The following is an 18163-nucleotide window of genomic DNA, read 5'->3' as shown; positions in this document are numbered from 1 at the left end:
TGTGGAACAGCGTAATTTGCTGTAGGGTGAGTTTCTTTCAATTTTTGTTATATTCTTCTGAGCAGTTTATGCCTAGTGTGGTCTTGGAAACTGAACTTTTTCCACATGGTGAGTAGACAGACATTTCTCTTACTGGACCTACTCAGTTCCTGTGAGCTTCAATCAGTTGACACATTCATGTTTAATTTTGTTGAGAAATTGGTGGTTTGAGAGATCAGTAAATGAAGCTGAAGTCACTGAGTTCATTTGTAGAAAGAAACTGTAGTTATGAGACAACTCCTAGGTTCCAGTCTTGCAAGCACACATGACTCAATAAGATTCTTATAATAAAGTTATTTGCTTGCATAAGTACTTGCAGGAGGTGGGCCCTTACTTACTAAATTGTGCTTTCTCACTGAAGCTGTGAGACTTTTGTCTTTTGCTTTACAGTGTGCTTTTTTTTTTAAACAGAGGTCTTGCAGTCTTTTATACTTTGTTTTATTGCAAACTGATACAGCAACACATTCAGTATTTGACATGTACTGTGAACCCAAAAGGACCCAGCATAGAAATGAACATACAACTTCAGAATATGAACTATAATTTTTCTGTGTGCATATTACATCAGGTACATCCAGCATACACACTTATCCTATAGGAAATAGTTTTCTCATTGCAATCTTCATGGAAGATCTCAAAGTACTTTCCAAACACATTTATTCACAACACCCTTATGAGGTAGGTTAGCATTATACCTGTTTTACAAATGCTAGAGGTAGAGCCTTTGACTGACCCATGGTCACACAGGATATTAACAGTTCTAGGAAAGGAACAAGGCATGACTATCACTAATAGATATGATCTTAAAATAGTCAGATGACATTGAATTTATAATCTGAGTTTTAGTTCTGATGCAAAACCTTAGTTTGTGGGACTTAGCAAGCAGTAACACTTCTATTCACTGGACCTTCAGACAATTCTCTAAACAGTATTTTATAGTTCTGTCATCTCAAGATCCCAAGATCCATCAGCTGAGTTGCTTTTAGCAATTTTCTTTGATATCTTGCTTGCATTGTCATAGTCCTAAAACTTAACTTTGCTGTTTTCTTAGTGGAAGTATAATTCTGCCCTGGCTGCAAAAGACAAAAACAAAGCAATCATAGAGGATCAGGAAAGGCAGATTGAAGAGCTGAGAGAAGCCTTGGAGAGAAAACAGGCAGCTGATAAAGTTAATGTAAGAGTGCTAACATTAGTACCTTATTGTGATTGTTTCTGCTACAGATGAGTTGGACGTATTTGATTTTTTGTTTAAAGTATTTACATGGAATTTAACCTCACTTGGAGATGTCTGGGTATGGGAGGTCCTGATGCACGGGGGTTGGGTGGATGGGGAGCAGCTCCCTGTACTGTGACCCCTCCTCCCGCAGCTGAGGAGTGATGGGGGCAGAAAGTAGAAGAGGATGCTGAGCTTCCTGCAGCTTGGGGGAAGTTTCTGGGGGTGGGTCTGACACAGCCACAGCCATTCCTTGCACGGGAAGAGGAAGGTCCGTCCTCTCCTGCCTCCAGCTCAGCTGGGACTAGCAGCTGATCCTGGCTCAGGGTAGGAGCCATTGGCTGGGGTGTCCCCAGCCTTGCAGTGATTTACTTCTCCACCGGCTGCTCTGGGTGCTTGAAATGATGTACCTGCGCAACTAGGGAGTGGTGCGTGACTGCTCTTGCAGGTTCCCTTTGCTTCCCTGTCAGCCATTTTTCGGCAGGGAAGCAAAGAAATCTGCGGGGGACATGAATTATGCGCACACACAGTGGTGCAGAATTCCCCCAAGAGTATACATAGTACCTCTATTCTGCAACTTAGCGCCATTCCTGCATCTACCAGAACAAACTGTTCACCTCTCAAACCTCCCTTCCTCTGCAAATAGATCTCCACTATGCGAGCGATCTAGGGAATAGTATAAGATTGCAGACTTCACTTTAGACCTTAACTAATTTGGGGTCTATATTACCATGTCTTTGTGAGGTGAATATTTACTTTAGTTCTGACCTTTATTTAAACAAAAAAAAAAAAAGGTAGAGGGAAAGGGACCCTTGTAATTAATAAACCATTACTGTACACCACTTTACTCCAAAGCAGGTATTTTATTTCTGTTTATTTCGCTGTTCCTACATTTGTTTGTCCATTTAAATAAAACAGATAGAGCTCCTGTATGAAGACCTGAACCATACCACTGAGCAGCTAAGCAAGTTAACAGAGGCTTCTAAAAAACATGCAGTGTTGCTTCAGTGTGCACAAGAAGACTTAGTAAAGAAAGAAGCTTTAATTCAGGAACTTAAGGAACAGGTAAAATTTAGGAAGTTCCTCCTAAAGAGTCAGCTATTCATTTTTTTGAGAGACTTACATCATACATTGCCATCTACCCACAGTTCCCTAACTGGTTGCTTTTTGTTAACAATCTATTTCTCACTGCATTAGACAGTGATAATTTAAAGGATTTTGAACAAAGGTCTGGATAAGCTTTACAACCTTGCTAATGGGGAGTCCCAAGCTAGCACAAGTGTTAATTCTGAAGGCTTTGATTTTACATGAGAGTGGAAATAAAGACAAAGCAACCTGAAGTCTGAACAATACAAAACGGGGTTTTCTTTTTCCTCCTTGTCATATGTGATAGTTTGTTTGTGGATAGTATCATGGGGGTAACTGATGAGCTGTCTAAATGATACAAAGTAAGAGGGTGATTTGAAGTCACCCCTAATATATTTTGGAGCACAAATATCCATCTACCTTAGGGTACATCTGTCCTGCATGCTCCTTACAGCAGTGTGCAGAGTACATACACTGCACACTCCCCTAACACGAGTATTAGTAGTAATGTAGATAGTGAGGCACTGCTTAGGTGAGTAAAGAGACACATGAGCACTCTCTCTATGTACCTTGTACGGGTTTCCATTCGCCCAAACAGTGCTTCCCTCATCTACACTGTAATGTCCTGCTGGAGCCTTTCCCCACCACAGGGAAAGACTCTGGCAACAGAGAAAGGCTCTGGCAAGAGGAGGCAGTAGGGAAAGGCTCTGGAAGCTCCCCACTGCCAGAGTGTTTCCCCGCTGCCTTCCCCTGCCAGATCCTTTCACTGACACATGTAACTATACACCGCAGCTTGATTTTCATTGTGTTGTGTACGTACCCTAAGTAGAGTGAGGCTGAATGCTAGCCAAAAAGAAGCAGATTAGCTGCTAATATAGTACCTTGTTTAAATGTTTTTAAATAATGTTTGCTTGGAGATCAACAAGGGAACAAGACAATAGGTACAGTAAATGTGGAAGAACTGTTGATACGAGAAAACATAGTGTGAAGTCTAATATATTTAAGTACTCAGAATATATAGAGTAAACTTGCATACTTACAAGCTACTAGTTTTTGCTTTAATTCTTTCAACATTCTGTGAACTTTAAGCGCTAACTGAATTTTAATTGATTGGGCTTTATAATAGCTGGACAAAAAAACAGAAGAACTGGAAAAAAGGAAAAGTGACTATGAACTAAAAATGCAACAATTAGACTGTTTTGTGGACTCTGCTGCAATAGCGCTGCCACAGGTATAGTATTTCATTTTAATTATGTACTGTAGCTTACTTCACTGAAGAAGCAAAGCAATGTGTGTGTGTTCGGGGTACAGAAATAGTGATGGTATATTGAAAAGAGTTGTATAGTCTATGAAATCCTATTTCTGTTTTGTAAGGTAGACAGCATTATTGCTGTTTGTCTCCTAGTTACACAGCATTAACAAGTAAAATCTTTTAATGTATACTTATGCAGTATAGGGAAGACTCCTCCTTCTCAGCATGACTGTTTTTACTTGTCAGAGTCCAAAAACTCCCCCTAATTTTGGTGTAAATCTGGCAAAATTCCTGGAAACTCAGGAGCAGGAAATAGCAGATCGGAGAGCTTCTGCAATTACTCTGGAACATCTTGTATCTGAATTAAGTGAAGAAAGAACAGCTAAAAATGACGAAATCCTAAGGCTAAAGGTAATGTGAAGTAAACAGAAAAGGTAGTTTTTAAGGTTAAAGTTAATATGAAATGTATAGACTATCCTAGTGGGTTGGTGTTTGGCACTCTGCACTGCCATGCAGGAAGCCTGCTCTTGATCCTCTCCTTTCCTGGGCTGGTAGCATTCTAAAGAAGCAGAGCAATCAGCTGATTGAAAAAAAGATAGTCTCTTGTATCACTTTGTTGCAATCTCTGTTGCTAATATACCAGCAACGTTGGCTTTCTGCAAAGCAAGTTTTGTTCACGCCTTATTGGTATGGGATCCATAGGTGTAGTTTGACTTCTGTATTGGGGGGGGGGGGCAGTTACAGTCAGGCCAACGGGGCTGCATGTGGAGTGGAGGGTGGGAGTGGGGGGCAAATTCTGAGCCTGCCTGAGGCTTGCTGTTTGGAGCAAGGGGGCAATGCCTTATCCCCAAATTATGCTCATGATAGGATCTTGACAGAGAATTTCTTATGTCTTCCATTGAACAGTTTCAGAATATTTGTTCCTTCTTCTGTACTTTACTGGAAATTGTTTACTTGGAAACGAAAACAAGAATTGTGGTGTAGTGTTGAAATAACGTGTTTTTCTTGCTTGGTTTAGGGACAGTTATGTGAACTGGAAAACCTGCGCCTGGAAATGCAGATATTAACAGAGAATAATAGGAACCTACAGAGCCAGCTTGAAGAGTATCAGAGAGAAAGGAAGAACCGGTAAAAGCTGTCCTAACCCTTAAGTGATTATGTAAACTAAATTGTAATTCTTTGTCTTTACTGCAAGTATGATATTACACATACTGTATCAGAACTAGTTAAACTAAGAAGACTCAATTAAACCTATTTTTATGGAAATGCTTTAATGGCCAGTAAATAGTATTGCCTTTGAAATTATAAATGATTACAGTACAACAATTAAGTTATAAAAGAAACAGGTTTATAACTCCTAACTATCTGTTCATGCAGCTTTTAACTGGGAAAAGTAATAGAATATAAACACTATCCATATTAAGAAAAATAGACAAAATGAAATGCTGTCCCAGTGACATCAATTGGAGTTTTGCCATTGACTTAAATGGAGTCAGGATTCCACACCTCATCTTTTGACAGTAAGAAACATAACTGTTTCTATGCTTTGTGCAAAATGGAAAGATGATTGATGAAAAGGCTTCGAACTGGTTCATACCCTTAGATGTAAAAAGTATGATCTTTGTCTGAATCTGCAGGCTAAGCTCTTAGTTTTGGACTTTTTTGTTTGTTTTTTCCCAAATCTTCATTTGTTCTGGTGTTTTTCTGTTTGATGAACCCCCTAGAGGTTTTACAAAGTGTTAAATATGAAGTTGTTTTGAAGCATAAATCAGTGTAATATGAGGTTTTGTCACTACTAATTATAAATCACTTAAGGAAAAAACTTAATGTAATAAAGGACAAGTCAGACACAAAGGTGTGGCACCTTACAACTGGATATAAGGTAGGACCTGAATCTGCCTTTCCATTAGAAAGCATTGAAAATTAGAATATTACAAAGTTTTTCTAATTTAAATTCTATAACTGACAAATGTTCATGGCACAAAAATACTGAAACAGTGACAAGTAGTTGTAGAAGTGTCTTTGAATATTTTAGATATATTTCCACATAAAAAACTAGAACATTATTAAGATTGCAAAGTCAAGAACTTAAAAGTTAGGAAATCCGAGAATTAAGGATGCCTGTGCAACTTTAATTCAGTTCCTGTGTCCCTATGTATTAGGATACCATTTTTTCATTATCGTATACTGTTTTTTTCCCCCACAGGACCCCAGCCTCATTCGGTGCACAGAATAGATGGTGCACACTTAATGAGCAGTTATTCAATATTTTGTTTCCTCATTTTGCAATGTGGTGTCCCATGCCTCATTTACTGCACACTATTCAAACCCGGCTCTGAAGACAGATTTATTAATTTCCTCATGGGTTTTTCTGTGGTGCTCATCACTATAGTATCTGGTTGCTTCATAAACATTAATTTATTTTCACAACATCCCTATGTGTGTTGAGAGGGTATTATATCATCCCCATTTTACAGACGGAGCTGAGGCTCAAAGAGAAAGGTCAAGTACCAACTAATTTTGGGTGCCCAACATGAGACACGTGGACGTGATTTTTCAAAGTATGTAGCACTTAATATGTTCAAACCTCAGCTCCCATTGACTTTAATTGCAGCTGCTAGCACTCAGCACTTCTGCAAATCAGATCACAAGGTCACAATCAGGCACACAGTAAATAAGGAATATATAAGAAACTTTTCACAAGAGGTCAGTAACTTGACTAGCATCACACAGGAAGTCTGGCAGGGATGAAATTCAGATTTCCAGGGCAGGATTCAATTGCCTTCCCTGTGAGACCATCCTTTCTCTTCCTGTACACATCTTCTGCAGTCTGAATAATAGGCCTTGCTACCAGCCCTGCCTATAGTATATGTATATGTCTTCTCATATCATTTTTCTAAAATATTAAAGATAATCACAAGTGACTCATGAAAGGAAAATAAACACACTTTTTTACTTTCTGATAGTTTATCTTTTCTTCCAACTGTTTCTTGAGTGTTTTTGTTATCTCCTGTTAAACTCAAACGAGTCTCTAAATATTCTGAATAAAAATCATTTCCTCTTAACTGAGCAAGACCACTGAGTTCTCTTAGGAGGGAGTTGTTTTCCGCAATCCATATGGAGTATCAAAATTGTGGCAGCTAAAAATGTTTACTTGAAACCCTGAGGTTTATCATAAAGCTCTGTATTAGACACTTCTGTTCTTAAACCAACACTAAATGAAACTGTTTTTTAATTAAAATGCTGATTTCTCTGCACGTAGCAAAAATCTTTCTTTTGGAGAGAATGTATTTTTGGTAACTAAAACTCTTAAGAATATAAAAGTTTAAACTGCTTCCAGAACTATATTTTGTGATATATGGTAATCAGACTCTGAGCAAGCATTAAAAAAATTACAAGTATTACTAGTTTTTTCTGGTGCAGCTCTTGTGTTATAAATGGTTCCCTTTGCACATAAGAAAGATGAATTCTCATTCTTGGACTTCTACAGTGGTCACAAGCACTCTGACATTCAGCACCTAAAAGAAAGAGAGAAAGAAATTGCTGAAGAGAGACTAGCAAAGGTATTATATCTTTTTATATGATGTTCAATTGTTTTGCTGGTTGTAAGTGTTGCTGTTCATGTTTTGTTCTATTTCATATCAATGCAAAATTTATAGTTCTTGTGAATTCTAAAGGATACTGGGCCTGATTTTAATCTATCATTGCTTTTACATTGCTTTAACTTGATTGAATTCAACAACAGTAATGATGATTTACAGCAGAATAAGAGAGGAGAATGAGACCCACTGAGCTTGATTAATCTTCACCAGGACATAGAGGCCATGTCTACACTTACCGGGGATCAACGCTGCTGCAATCTATGCAGCAGGAGCTGATTTAGCGGGTCTAGTGAAGACCCGTTAAATCAACTGCAGAGTGCTCTCCAGTCAACTCAGGTACTCCACCAGAATGAGAGGAGTAAGGTAAGTTGATGGGAGAGCGTTGTGCATAGATCACGGCAGCGTCGATGCCCAGTAAGTGTAGACATGGCCTCCATGTCCCAGTGAAGATGAATCAAGCTCACTGGTTCTCATTCTCCTCTCTTACTCTGCTGTAAATCATCAGTACTAGGGCCCTACCAAATTCAGGGTCCATTTTGGTCGGTTTCACGGTCATAGGATTTTAAAAATCATAAATTTCATGATTTCAGCTATTTAAATCTGAAATTTCACGGTGTTATAATTGTAGAGATCCTGAACCAAAAAGGAGCTGTGATAGGTGGGGTTTGCAAGGTTATTGTGGGGGCAGAGGAGAGGTTGCAGTACTGCTACCCTTACTTCTGCACTGCTGCTGGCAGCGTCACTGCCTTCAGAGCTGGAGAGCAGTGGCTGCTAGCTGGAAGCCCAGCTCTGAAGGCAGAGTCGCCACCACCAGCAGCAGCGCAGAAGTAAGGATGGCATAGTATTGCCATCCTTACTTCTGTGCTGCTCTCTGCAGAGCTGTGCCCTCAGTCAGCAGCCGCCACTCTCCAGCCACACAACTCTGATGGCAGCAGTGCAGAAGTAAGGGTGGCATGATAAGGTATTGCCACCCTTACTTCTATGCTGCTGCTGGAGGGGTGCTGCCATTAGAGCTTGGCACCTGGCCAACAGCCGTCTCTCTCTGGCCACTCAGCTCTGAAGGCAGTGCAAAAGTAAGGGTGGCAATACCAAGACCCCCCTGCAGCTCCCTTTTGGGTCAGGACCCCCAAGTTGAGAAACGCTGGTCTCCCCCCTGAAATCTGTACAGTATAGGGTAAAATCTCACACAAGACCAGATTTCATGGTCCATGACACATTTTTCATGGCTGTGAATTTGGTAGGGCCGTAATCATTACTGTTGTTGAATTCAATCAAGTTAAACCAGTGTAAAAGCAATGGTAGATTTGAATCAGGCCCAGTATCCTTTAGAATTCACGAGAATTATAAATTTTGCATTGATATGAAACAGAACAAAAGATGTAGCTGGAGTAGCATAACTTAGGTCGACTTGCCCCGTAGTGGAGACAAGGCCGGAGTTGCAGCTTGTACCACTTTCCTCTCCTGAGGTTTCTGCCCAAAGAAAGCAATATTAAGTTACAGTGGAGGCTGCTCATGGCATGTGCTGAAAGAGCCCTGGCTACGCACTTCCCAGACAGTGCAGCCCAGTCTTACAGCTGCACTGGCTGGTTGTGGGTCATCCAGTGGAGGGATTATGTTTACATAACAAGGACCCCATACCTCTTAATAGTCAGCTGTGAATGTTGGTAATATTAGCCACAGTAGTGTTACAGGATTATTTCTGGGTCAGAAAAGACTAAGAAGCTTGCTGTTAAATAATCAATTGTATATAAATGCTGTTATAACTTCTAAATTTTACTGATGTAACGCTTCGTATTTTGAACCTTTTTCAGAATAAAGCGATGGAAGAAATACTGAAAATTAGATCAGAGTAAGTTAAATATTTTTCATCACCCTGAAAACTGGATCATAAACTGCTTTAAATACTGAAAATAATTTACTTACATCTAAAAAAAGACATTATTTTCCAACTAACATTGAAGATGTGAACAAAAAAAGCTTAAAACCAGAAATCCTGTTTACCTTTTAAAATAAACATTCAGTTCTTAGCATTTTTCATCAGTAGGTGGCAGTAGCAGTTTCTACATTTGATACAAAGCAACTGTCTAGGTAAAGTGCTCTGAAATATGCTGAAACTGCATGAGGTTCTTTGAGTATGTGTCAGTGTGGCTTCCACAGTAGGGTATGCATGCACATCATGCATGTGAGCTCAATCTCTTGCATAGCCAGCCACATCGGTTAGGACCATGCATGTACCCTGTGTTTCCTTGTGGTTCCCATGCAGGGGCATAAAGGGCAGAGTGGCCTCGAAACTCCCTCAGTTCCTTACCCACCTGTGGCAGCAAGGTGAAATCCCAACTGTGTCCAATCCACTCAGGCTTTTGTCTGAACACCAAACTTACCTGTGAAAAGATACTCATCTTGTTTGATTTTTAAATTCTTCCTTTTAATTGGATGTTCCAAAAAAACAAAACAAAAATGGAAGAGATGATAAGGGAAACACACATATCCCATCCCTCCCTGTGCACCAGGGTGCAGTTGCACAGTCATTTAAAATCTGTGCAGTGGCCTGATGCCCGTATATATATATATATGGGTATAGGAGGTGTTTTCTTCCTCAGGGAAGCTCACCTCCCTAAAATATGCTCCGTCTGCTGCTGCATCTCCTCCCACATATGGAAATCCAGGGATGTGAAGCTCAAATAGCATCTCTTGGAGCAATCCATGAAGATAGCCTCAGACCTAGGGGAAGAAAGTGGAGAGACTTCTGCCTCGTCCTGAGCCCCTTCTGGCACTGATCCGGCACGGGCTGATGATCCATTCCTGCCTAGGTGTGCTTTTGAGGATCCACCCTCACCTTTCGTCCAGCACCATCTTCACTGCAACTGTGTCAGATGGCACTGTTGTTCCCAGAGGAGGAGTTCTCCCTCTTTCCAGGCCTCTCGTTTCCTGACACCACCAGAGAGACTGTAACAAAACCCTAGGATATACCCTAAGAACACCCAGTCCCGTGGACCCCTATAAGACTGGCAGAGGATAGGCCACCCACAATCTGCCACTGTGACCCTTCTGGTCATAGTGGGATCCACCATCCCACCAGTTTTGCAGTTGTGGCCCATCACATATCTTCATGAGGAGAATATCCTGGTCCCCCTCAGCATAACTATAGCAAGGGCCCCCTCACCAGAATCAGAGGAGCAACCAGGAAATCCAACAGGACAGGTCTGGGAAACGCTACAGATTCCTTCCCTGCCCAAAGAACCACGGGCTACTCTATGGCGCTTCAATCCCACTAATCCCCGGGGTGATTGCCAAAGCCAGATGAGATCGAGCCAAACTCATACTCATAGCTCTCTACAGGTGGAAGCAGTTCTGGCTGATGGACTTCCTGCATGTCAGCACAGCTTCCAATCAGGCGTACAGGCGGTCCACACTTGTCACTGAAGAAGGGACAAATATTCCATCCAGACGTGGTGACTCTACAGCTGATTAGCTGAGTACCTTGGAAAACGACTGCTCTTCACATGTTCAGGAGATCCTAGCATGAAACAGTCCACAAGGAAGACTTACTCCTTCAAGTGGAAGAGGTTTTCTATATGTATGATCCAACATGGCCTAGTGTCAAAGCAGGCCTCTGCACCTAAAATTCTGGATTATTTACTGCATTGGAAACATTCCAGACTATCCTTCAATTTGATCATGTGGTGGCAATATTAGTTTATCACCTTCTGATATAGTCACTTTCAATCTTTTCCTATTGAAGGTTTTGAAATTTCTTAAGGGCCTTATGCATGCTTACCCATCAGTAACAGACTCAGCCCAGCATGAAGCCTCAGGGCCTCCTAAAGCTGATGGGGCTGCCCTTTGAGCCCTCACACCATCTGACCCTTAAAATAGTCTTCTGATGGACATTATCTCAGCCAGGAGAATGAGTGAGCTTCAGGTGCTCATGGCAGAACCTCCATAACCTCATTCCACAAGGACAAAGGAGTTCTGAGACCTCATGCAAAGCTAATCTCAGTGTGGTGTCTGATTTTCACATAAATCAAGCAATCTCTGTTCTTCCCTAAGTCACACCCAGGGAGAAGAAACTGAACACTTCAGACATCTCATGCCCTTTAGTTACTACATTGACCCGACTAAATCTTGTCAACTGTCCACATGCCTGTTTGTAGCAATAACTGGCCATTCTAAAGACCTGGCCATTTCATATCAATGACTACATGGATAACTCAGTCACCATCATCTGTATTACCTGTTGGCGAATAAACCGCCCTCTCTGTCCATCAAGGCCTCTACCAGAGCTCAGGCAAATTCCTCGGCCTATTCTAAACATGCTGACATCCAAAATCTGCTAGGCTGCTTATGTGGCGCAATCTGTTTACATTTGTAAAGCATTGTGCACTGGATTTGGCTACTAGATCCCATGCCTTGTTGAAGAGAGCTATACACCGATCTTTGTTTTGATGCAGCTGGCATTCCTCATTCTCAACATCTTGAAGTTGATACTGCTTGCCAGTCACCTACAATGGCATCCACGCTGCCATATTCTTGGAGAAGAAAGTACAATTGCTTACTCTATAGTAACAGATTTTTCCAGGATGTTGTAATCCGTGTGGATCCCACAACCCACCCTCCATTCCCACTTTCAAGGTCCTCAGCTAACATAGGTTTCAAATTGTGAGGGAAATGAGAGAGAGTCAAGGCCACTCTGCTCTTTATGCTATCATATAGACCCAACTGAAACAACTATGAAAAAGCAACAGAGTGTCCTGTGGCACCTTTAAGACTAACAGATATATTGGAGCATAAGCTTTCGTGGGTGACGAAATTGAGTATTCACCCACGAAAGCTTATGCTCCAATACATCTGTTAGTCTTAAAGGTGCCACAGGACTCTCTGTTGCTTTTTACAGATCCAGACTAACATGGCTACCCCTCTGATACTTTGCAACTATGAAAAAGAATCTGATCTCACCTACATGGGCACTTGCATACCTACAGTGGCATCCACAGTAACTCCAACATCTCAAAGAACTACAGTTATGACAGGGTAAGTAACTAGTTTTTCTGTTCATTTGTAAGACTTTTCAAAGTCAATTTGATTCAGAAAAGAGGGCCAGTCCTATGAAGAAGCATAAAATGTATGTGAGTAGCCCCACTGATCTTAATGGGACTGTGCATATGAGAAAGTGGTTGCAATATGGGCCTTAGATTTATTTTGTGAAAAAGCTTATCGCTCATTAGGGACACTCATGTTAAAATTAATATTTTATTTTAGATTATTGCTTGAATTAAAACAATACATTAGATTTAAAACTGAAGAATTTTAAAAATCTAACTTTTCACCATTTATTTATTGTACTAATTACTTAATTTTTGCCCTTTGGTCAGCTTGAATGATGAAAATAAACAATTTACTATTTGAGTGCCATTAGATTGCCCTATGCCATATAAATATGGGGGGAGCCATATTTAGTCCCTGCTGCTAGAAACCCATATACACTGCATATTGGGTGGACAGTAGTCAAGACATGATGGATAACTGTTTTCAAGTTTGCCTAAATATTCTTCAAAATCTGCTTTAATAGGGCAGAGCTCATGTAAACAAAGAAAGATAGGTTCCAACAGTTGAATCAGTGTCAAAGTAACACTGCTGGTGTAAGGAACCAAGAGAATTGCTTCATTTAATGTTCATATCTTAAGTCTTTAGTGCTAGAAATGAATACACCTTTAGAGAGATGGAAAATTAAGCTTTCCAGTAATGTGTATAGCATTTGTTTCTACCCTTGATGTCACATTAGATATTGCACATTACATTCACATCAGCATTCTGATTACCATAAACTTCTCTCTCCACCCCCACCCCACACAAAACGTGGAATTTCTGCTGTTCCTCATCTAAAATCTTCCAACTGGTGTAAACCATTAATCTCCAATTCTAGGAATTTGAGACTATTGGCTTCTCCGGTGATATCAGATTTCAAATGGCAGGAATGGGAGGGAAGCAAAATTCTAAACAGAAGAAGCTGATTTTAAACCATGCATCACTTCCTGTTTTTGTCAGTATTTGCTGTTGAACATTATATAGAACTTCTAGTTTGTCTATTTAACTTGGTTTTATTTTCTAATGTGCCCATGACCACAGTAGTTTGGTGCTGCTTAGAGTTTAAATATTAAAATCAATATTTGTATCACTTCCATGGTTTCTTCTTCCAGCAAAGCCCCATGCAGCCTGCTGTCATCAGCAGTTCCTTTTTTACATTCAAGAAGAGTGTCAGTGGGCCAAAAGAATTAAAGGTGACTGGCAAAGAATTTTTTTTAAAAATGGGTTTGGGGTTTTTTTTTTGCTGTTTATATATAAAGATGACGTGAATGTCTATTTTTTTCCCCTAATTGATGTTTTTAACCTTGGAAATATAGAGAATGTCAAATCTGGAATCCCCTGGCTTAGCTAGAGGATTTCTTGGGTGGGTAAGTGTCTCAGGGTGTGTACTGTGAGCACTTGCACCTAAATTGAAGAGGCAAAATGCTGAATCCTTAATAAAGACACCTTGTGTCCCCCATGTTCATTAAGCACTAGATTTAAATAAGTGTTTTAACCAGTCAGACAAAAATTCTTGTCTCCTCTCCAATGCTCAGCTTTTAATCTTATCTCTTGTAGTGTCATATTTTACTAGTGCTCTGGTCACCAAAGAGTTTTCTAGAGTAGAAAAGACCTGAATTACTAATGTAAAAAGCAAGGTGGGATGGGAGGAATCACCTTTTCCAACAAACCTTTCAGGCTGTTTTTATTGCATCATAAAGAAGCAATAAGGCATGAGGCCTGGTTTTTTCCACCTTTGCAAATTATCTTTTAAGTGGAGAAAATATCAGACAAAAGACAGAAAAGATATTGTCTATTGGTGTCTCTTCTCATCTTTAGGCCTTTTGTTGCTCCTCTTGAATGTGGAAACAGGACCTGCTTTTTGCACCAGTGCTGGTACTCAGTCTCTCAGACTTCTGGGGAGGAAAAATGGAAGTGAAACTGTATTAAGTTTATGTAAAACATTAATAGGTTCACAAGTGTATATTCATTAACAGTGGAAATATTGGTAACACATACATTTTAAGATCTTACACTTCACAACCTGCCAGGGCTAGAAACGTTTTGGCAGAGCAAAATGTTTCCTGAGCACTGCTTCTGGTCTTGTGATCGAGAAAAAGAATGTTTAAAGCATCAGGCTGAATGAATTGTGAGCCAAAATTCTGTATGTGAAGAGATGTTCACCAGTATGCAATCAAATATAGTAGTAATATAATCTTCATATAAGAGAATCTGAGTTCACCTTCTGAGTGCTGAATTTTTGTGGGTGAAGTGCACTCTAGGAAGTTCTTGTAGGCTAGGATTCCATTTCCAGTTTCATTAGCTTAGTTGAGAGAGTTGGAAATTTAAGCTTGAAATGGAGTACTTTCCCAGCATTGAATCCCAAGTGAAGGACACTAGCTAGAGTATGTCTACACTGCAAATAGACACCACAGCTGGCCCGTGAAGCTGACTTAGGCTCCGAGGTCTCAGGCTAAGGGGCTGTTTAATTGTGGTGTAGATGTTCAGGCTCAGGCTGCAGTCCGAGCTCTGGGGTCCTCCTACCTTGCAGAGTCCTAGAGTGTGCACTCCAGCCCAAGTCTGAATGCCTACACCACAATTAAACAGACTCTTAGCGCAAGTCTCACGAGCCCGAGTCAGCTAGAACAGGCCGGCCACAGCTTTTTAATTGCAGTGTAGACATACCCTTAAAAGATCGGGCAATTGAAGATGGTGGTTATGTACCAATGTTAAAGAGTACCTATTAACATATACCAGGGCACGTATGCCAAAAGGACCTTTTAATAAAAGAATGTGATGGGATATAGAGGAGTGATGTGAATGCATTAACGTGGTTAATTTGATATGTGTTATAATACTTTTATATCTGCAGATTAGCAGAGACCAAAAATGCCCTTAAGAGCACAGAGAGTGGCTATCTTGAAATGACCATGGAAATAGAACGAACAAGAGCTTTGGAGTCAAAAACATTCCAGGAAAAAGAAGAAATGAGATCAAAACTGGAAGAAACCTGTGAAGAGAGAGACAAAATTAAAAAGGTTATAAACAACGAGTGACTTCCTTTCACTAATTGTATCCAGTAGAACCTCATTGACTGGGAGACAAACCCATGATAAATAGTCAATATTGTGAATTAACCAGCAAACAGTAAAGGAATCAAGGACTGCCTCCCAAAATGTAGCTTTTTATTTTATAGATTATTTTTATTTCAACTATATTTCGTAGTGTAGTAATCAAATGCCAAGGGAAGTTCTATGCAGAGATGCGATCTGAAATACAGATCAGCCAACTGTACTTGTCCACTAGAGAAATCTAGTCTAGTAGCCAATGAGAGTGAGTAACAAGTAGGTATCAGTTGGTGGATGGACCCACAGGTATGTTATATGCTACAACAGACTTAAATACAGTAGAACCTCAGAGTTATGAACACCAGAGTTATGAACAGACCAGTCAACCACATGCCTCGTTTGGAACCGGATGTACACAATCAGACAGCAGCAGACCAAAAAATAAATAAATACAGTACACTACTATGTTAAACGTAAACTACTAAAAAAAAAAAGGAAAAGCAGCATTTTTCTTCTGCATAGTAAAGTTTCAAAGCTGTATTAAGTCAATGTTCAGTTGTAAACTTTTGAAAGAACAATCATAACGTTTTGTTCAGAGTTACAAACAACCTCCATTCCTGAGGTGTTCGTAACTCTGAGGTTCTACTGTAGCAGTATTGCCAATTTCAAAAGAAACAGCTTTCTTAAAATCTGAATACCTCAAAAAAAGACATACATTTATATTTAATTTATTATTTAATTACAGGAGATGGACTTGCTAAGGAAGCAAGTAGAGTTTCTCGCTGTGGAGAACGGGAAGTTAGTAGGTCACCAAAACCTAAACCAGAAGATTCAGTATCTTGTGAAACTGAAGAAAGATTATGCCAAACTTACTGAGGTATGTGTCCCAGAGATTAGAATACAGATTAAATAAATGATCTGAGGTAGAACAGAAAGCAAAAGCTTGATCAGGAGACTAGAATTCTCATTCCTCTATTTAACTATTCCTGGCATCCTGCAATTCCATGCAACAATGTTTGATTGATAATTAGTCAGTTTCATCATCAATGTCAGTATTGTTCAGTTTTCTTAATTACTCCTGTAGTTATAAAACACTAAAGAAGTAGTACAGCTTGCAAAAATTAGTTGTTAATGTCATCACATTTAGGTGACTTTTCTTTTTACAACTTAGAATAAGTATAATCCCTTGAAGACAGACTTTCTTCTAATTCTGAGTACCATATTTATCTCTCTTTACAGGAGGTTGAAAAACTGCGTGTTGAAAATATCTTTTTGAAGGAAATTAAAAAATCTGAATCATGTCAAGAATCTTGATCAGCCACAACAACAAATAAACTTGCAAAAGTGGTCATTTAAAAATGTTGATAGACTTTAAAGAGAGAGTTCTAAAAGTAAAGCTTGTCCTTCATCACTATTAACTAGAGCCCTTCATCAGATGTACTCAGGATAATTAATTATTTCAGTCTGTGTAATGTGCCAGGTGGTGGTTTTTAGTGAAACAGTCTGCTTCAGCTCATCTGGCAGATTTTCTAACCCCCCACTTATTGAAGTTGTTCTACAGCTTTATCCATAGGTGCTGCAGGATTTTCCTTTCAACTTTGTGCTTGTACAGGAAAAGCTACTAGTTTTCATTGGAACATTCTCTATTTCTTGTTTCCTTTTGTACTTTAATTTAGGTCAATGCTTTTTTTTTAATGCTAGGGGTTTTTCACATTACCTCAATTTGTAGAAAGGTAATTGGTACAAATTCAACTAGTATCTAAACAATTTCTGCCTGTTGTTTTTATGGATGTCTAAATGTTGATACTGGAATGATGAAATTCACTTGTCAAGTTGTGAACTGATTCATATTTCTTTATTACTCAAAAATACATGTTTTATATTAAGGTTTTTTCAATAAAGCAAGAATGTCAATTTAATAATGAATTGATTTGTAAATAGTACTATGAATATTTGGAATCTTGTGGCATAATATTTGCTTCCTTTCCCTTGTTCCACTCTTTCTAGAATTCAAGTGCTCTCAAAACAAACTTTTTTTTTCACTGAATAAGCTTCAAACAGGGACTTCTGTAGTGACAAGAAACCATTCTGCACTAGTATTGTTGAGAATAACCTCATTGGCTAACTTGTTTAAGCAGTGCATAACTGAAAATTCTATCAAACAGAAGTCCATCCCGTGTCAAGAGTTTTAAATGTATGCAACATCTTGTAAGAATACAGTAAAACCTCATTAGTTGCCCTAAAGTGTTGGAGATGCGTTGCAAATGACTGGAATATTCAAAACGGGGGGGGGGGGAGTATTGATAATGCATCACAATATTAATTAAAAAGCCCTGCTAATTAAATGTTAGTTGAGTTTTAGCTATTTGATAGTGTCACTAAATATTTTGTAATGTTTTGTATAAGTAATGAAGTCTCTGTAATGCAATTCCTTACTACAGCACTTCACTATTAAATATTTGCTGAGAAGAAGGGAGAGACCATTTTTGTGTGAACTATAGGGTATGAAGTTTAGTGAGGTTCTACTGTAATTAACTAGGGCCTAAATGACAGTGATTTTTCCTCAGTTTAGGTATGAATTAAATATTTTAAATTCAGATATTAATTTTATGTATGGAAAGTAACCTAATACTGCAGAGTAGTTTCTATTTGAAGTTTTTCAGGAAGAGGAGAGAGAAAAGGGCAATCAAACCTTTAATGATGGGCCTCCAGAAAACTGAGGGTGTTGACTTGCCTTATTTAGACTAAATCAGGAAATTCACTTCTTTCCAGAGATGAAGTAATTTTAGAGATGACTTCAACTCTTGCTCCCTTCATTCGTTGTGGAAAATGAAGGCTT

The 18163-nt window shown here is 39.3% G+C and overlaps 1 protein-coding gene across 1 annotated transcript in view; it reads left to right on the top strand.

The window, feature by feature from the left end:
• LOC113405152 (kinesin-like protein KIF15) overlaps positions 1–17102 on the top strand; it is a 49125-nt gene extending 32023 nt beyond the window's left edge. The window contains exons 26-35 of the mRNA XM_026646071.1: positions 1091–1213; positions 2171–2317; positions 3465–3569; positions 3837–4001; positions 4609–4718; positions 7081–7153; positions 9004–9041; positions 15129–15294; positions 16070–16201; positions 16564–17102. Coding sequence (XP_026501856.1) covers positions 1091–1213; positions 2171–2317; positions 3465–3569; positions 3837–4001; positions 4609–4718; positions 7081–7153; positions 9004–9041; positions 15129–15294; positions 16070–16201; positions 16564–16638 — 1134 coding nt within the window. The 3' untranslated portion in view covers positions 16639–17102. The remainder of the gene's footprint in view (positions 1–1090; positions 1214–2170; positions 2318–3464; positions 3570–3836; positions 4002–4608; positions 4719–7080; positions 7154–9003; positions 9042–15128; positions 15295–16069; positions 16202–16563) is intronic.
• Positions 17103–18163: the final 1061 nt, after the last annotated feature.

This window comes from Terrapene carolina, unplaced genomic scaffold (assembly GCF_002925995.2).
Source record: "Terrapene carolina triunguis isolate 2854851 unplaced genomic scaffold, T_m_triunguis-2.0 Scaffold34029, whole genome shotgun sequence".
Classification (NCBI taxonomy): Eukaryota; Metazoa; Chordata; order Testudines; family Emydidae; genus Terrapene; species Terrapene triunguis.
This window is presented reverse-complemented; position numbering and strand designations above follow the sequence as displayed.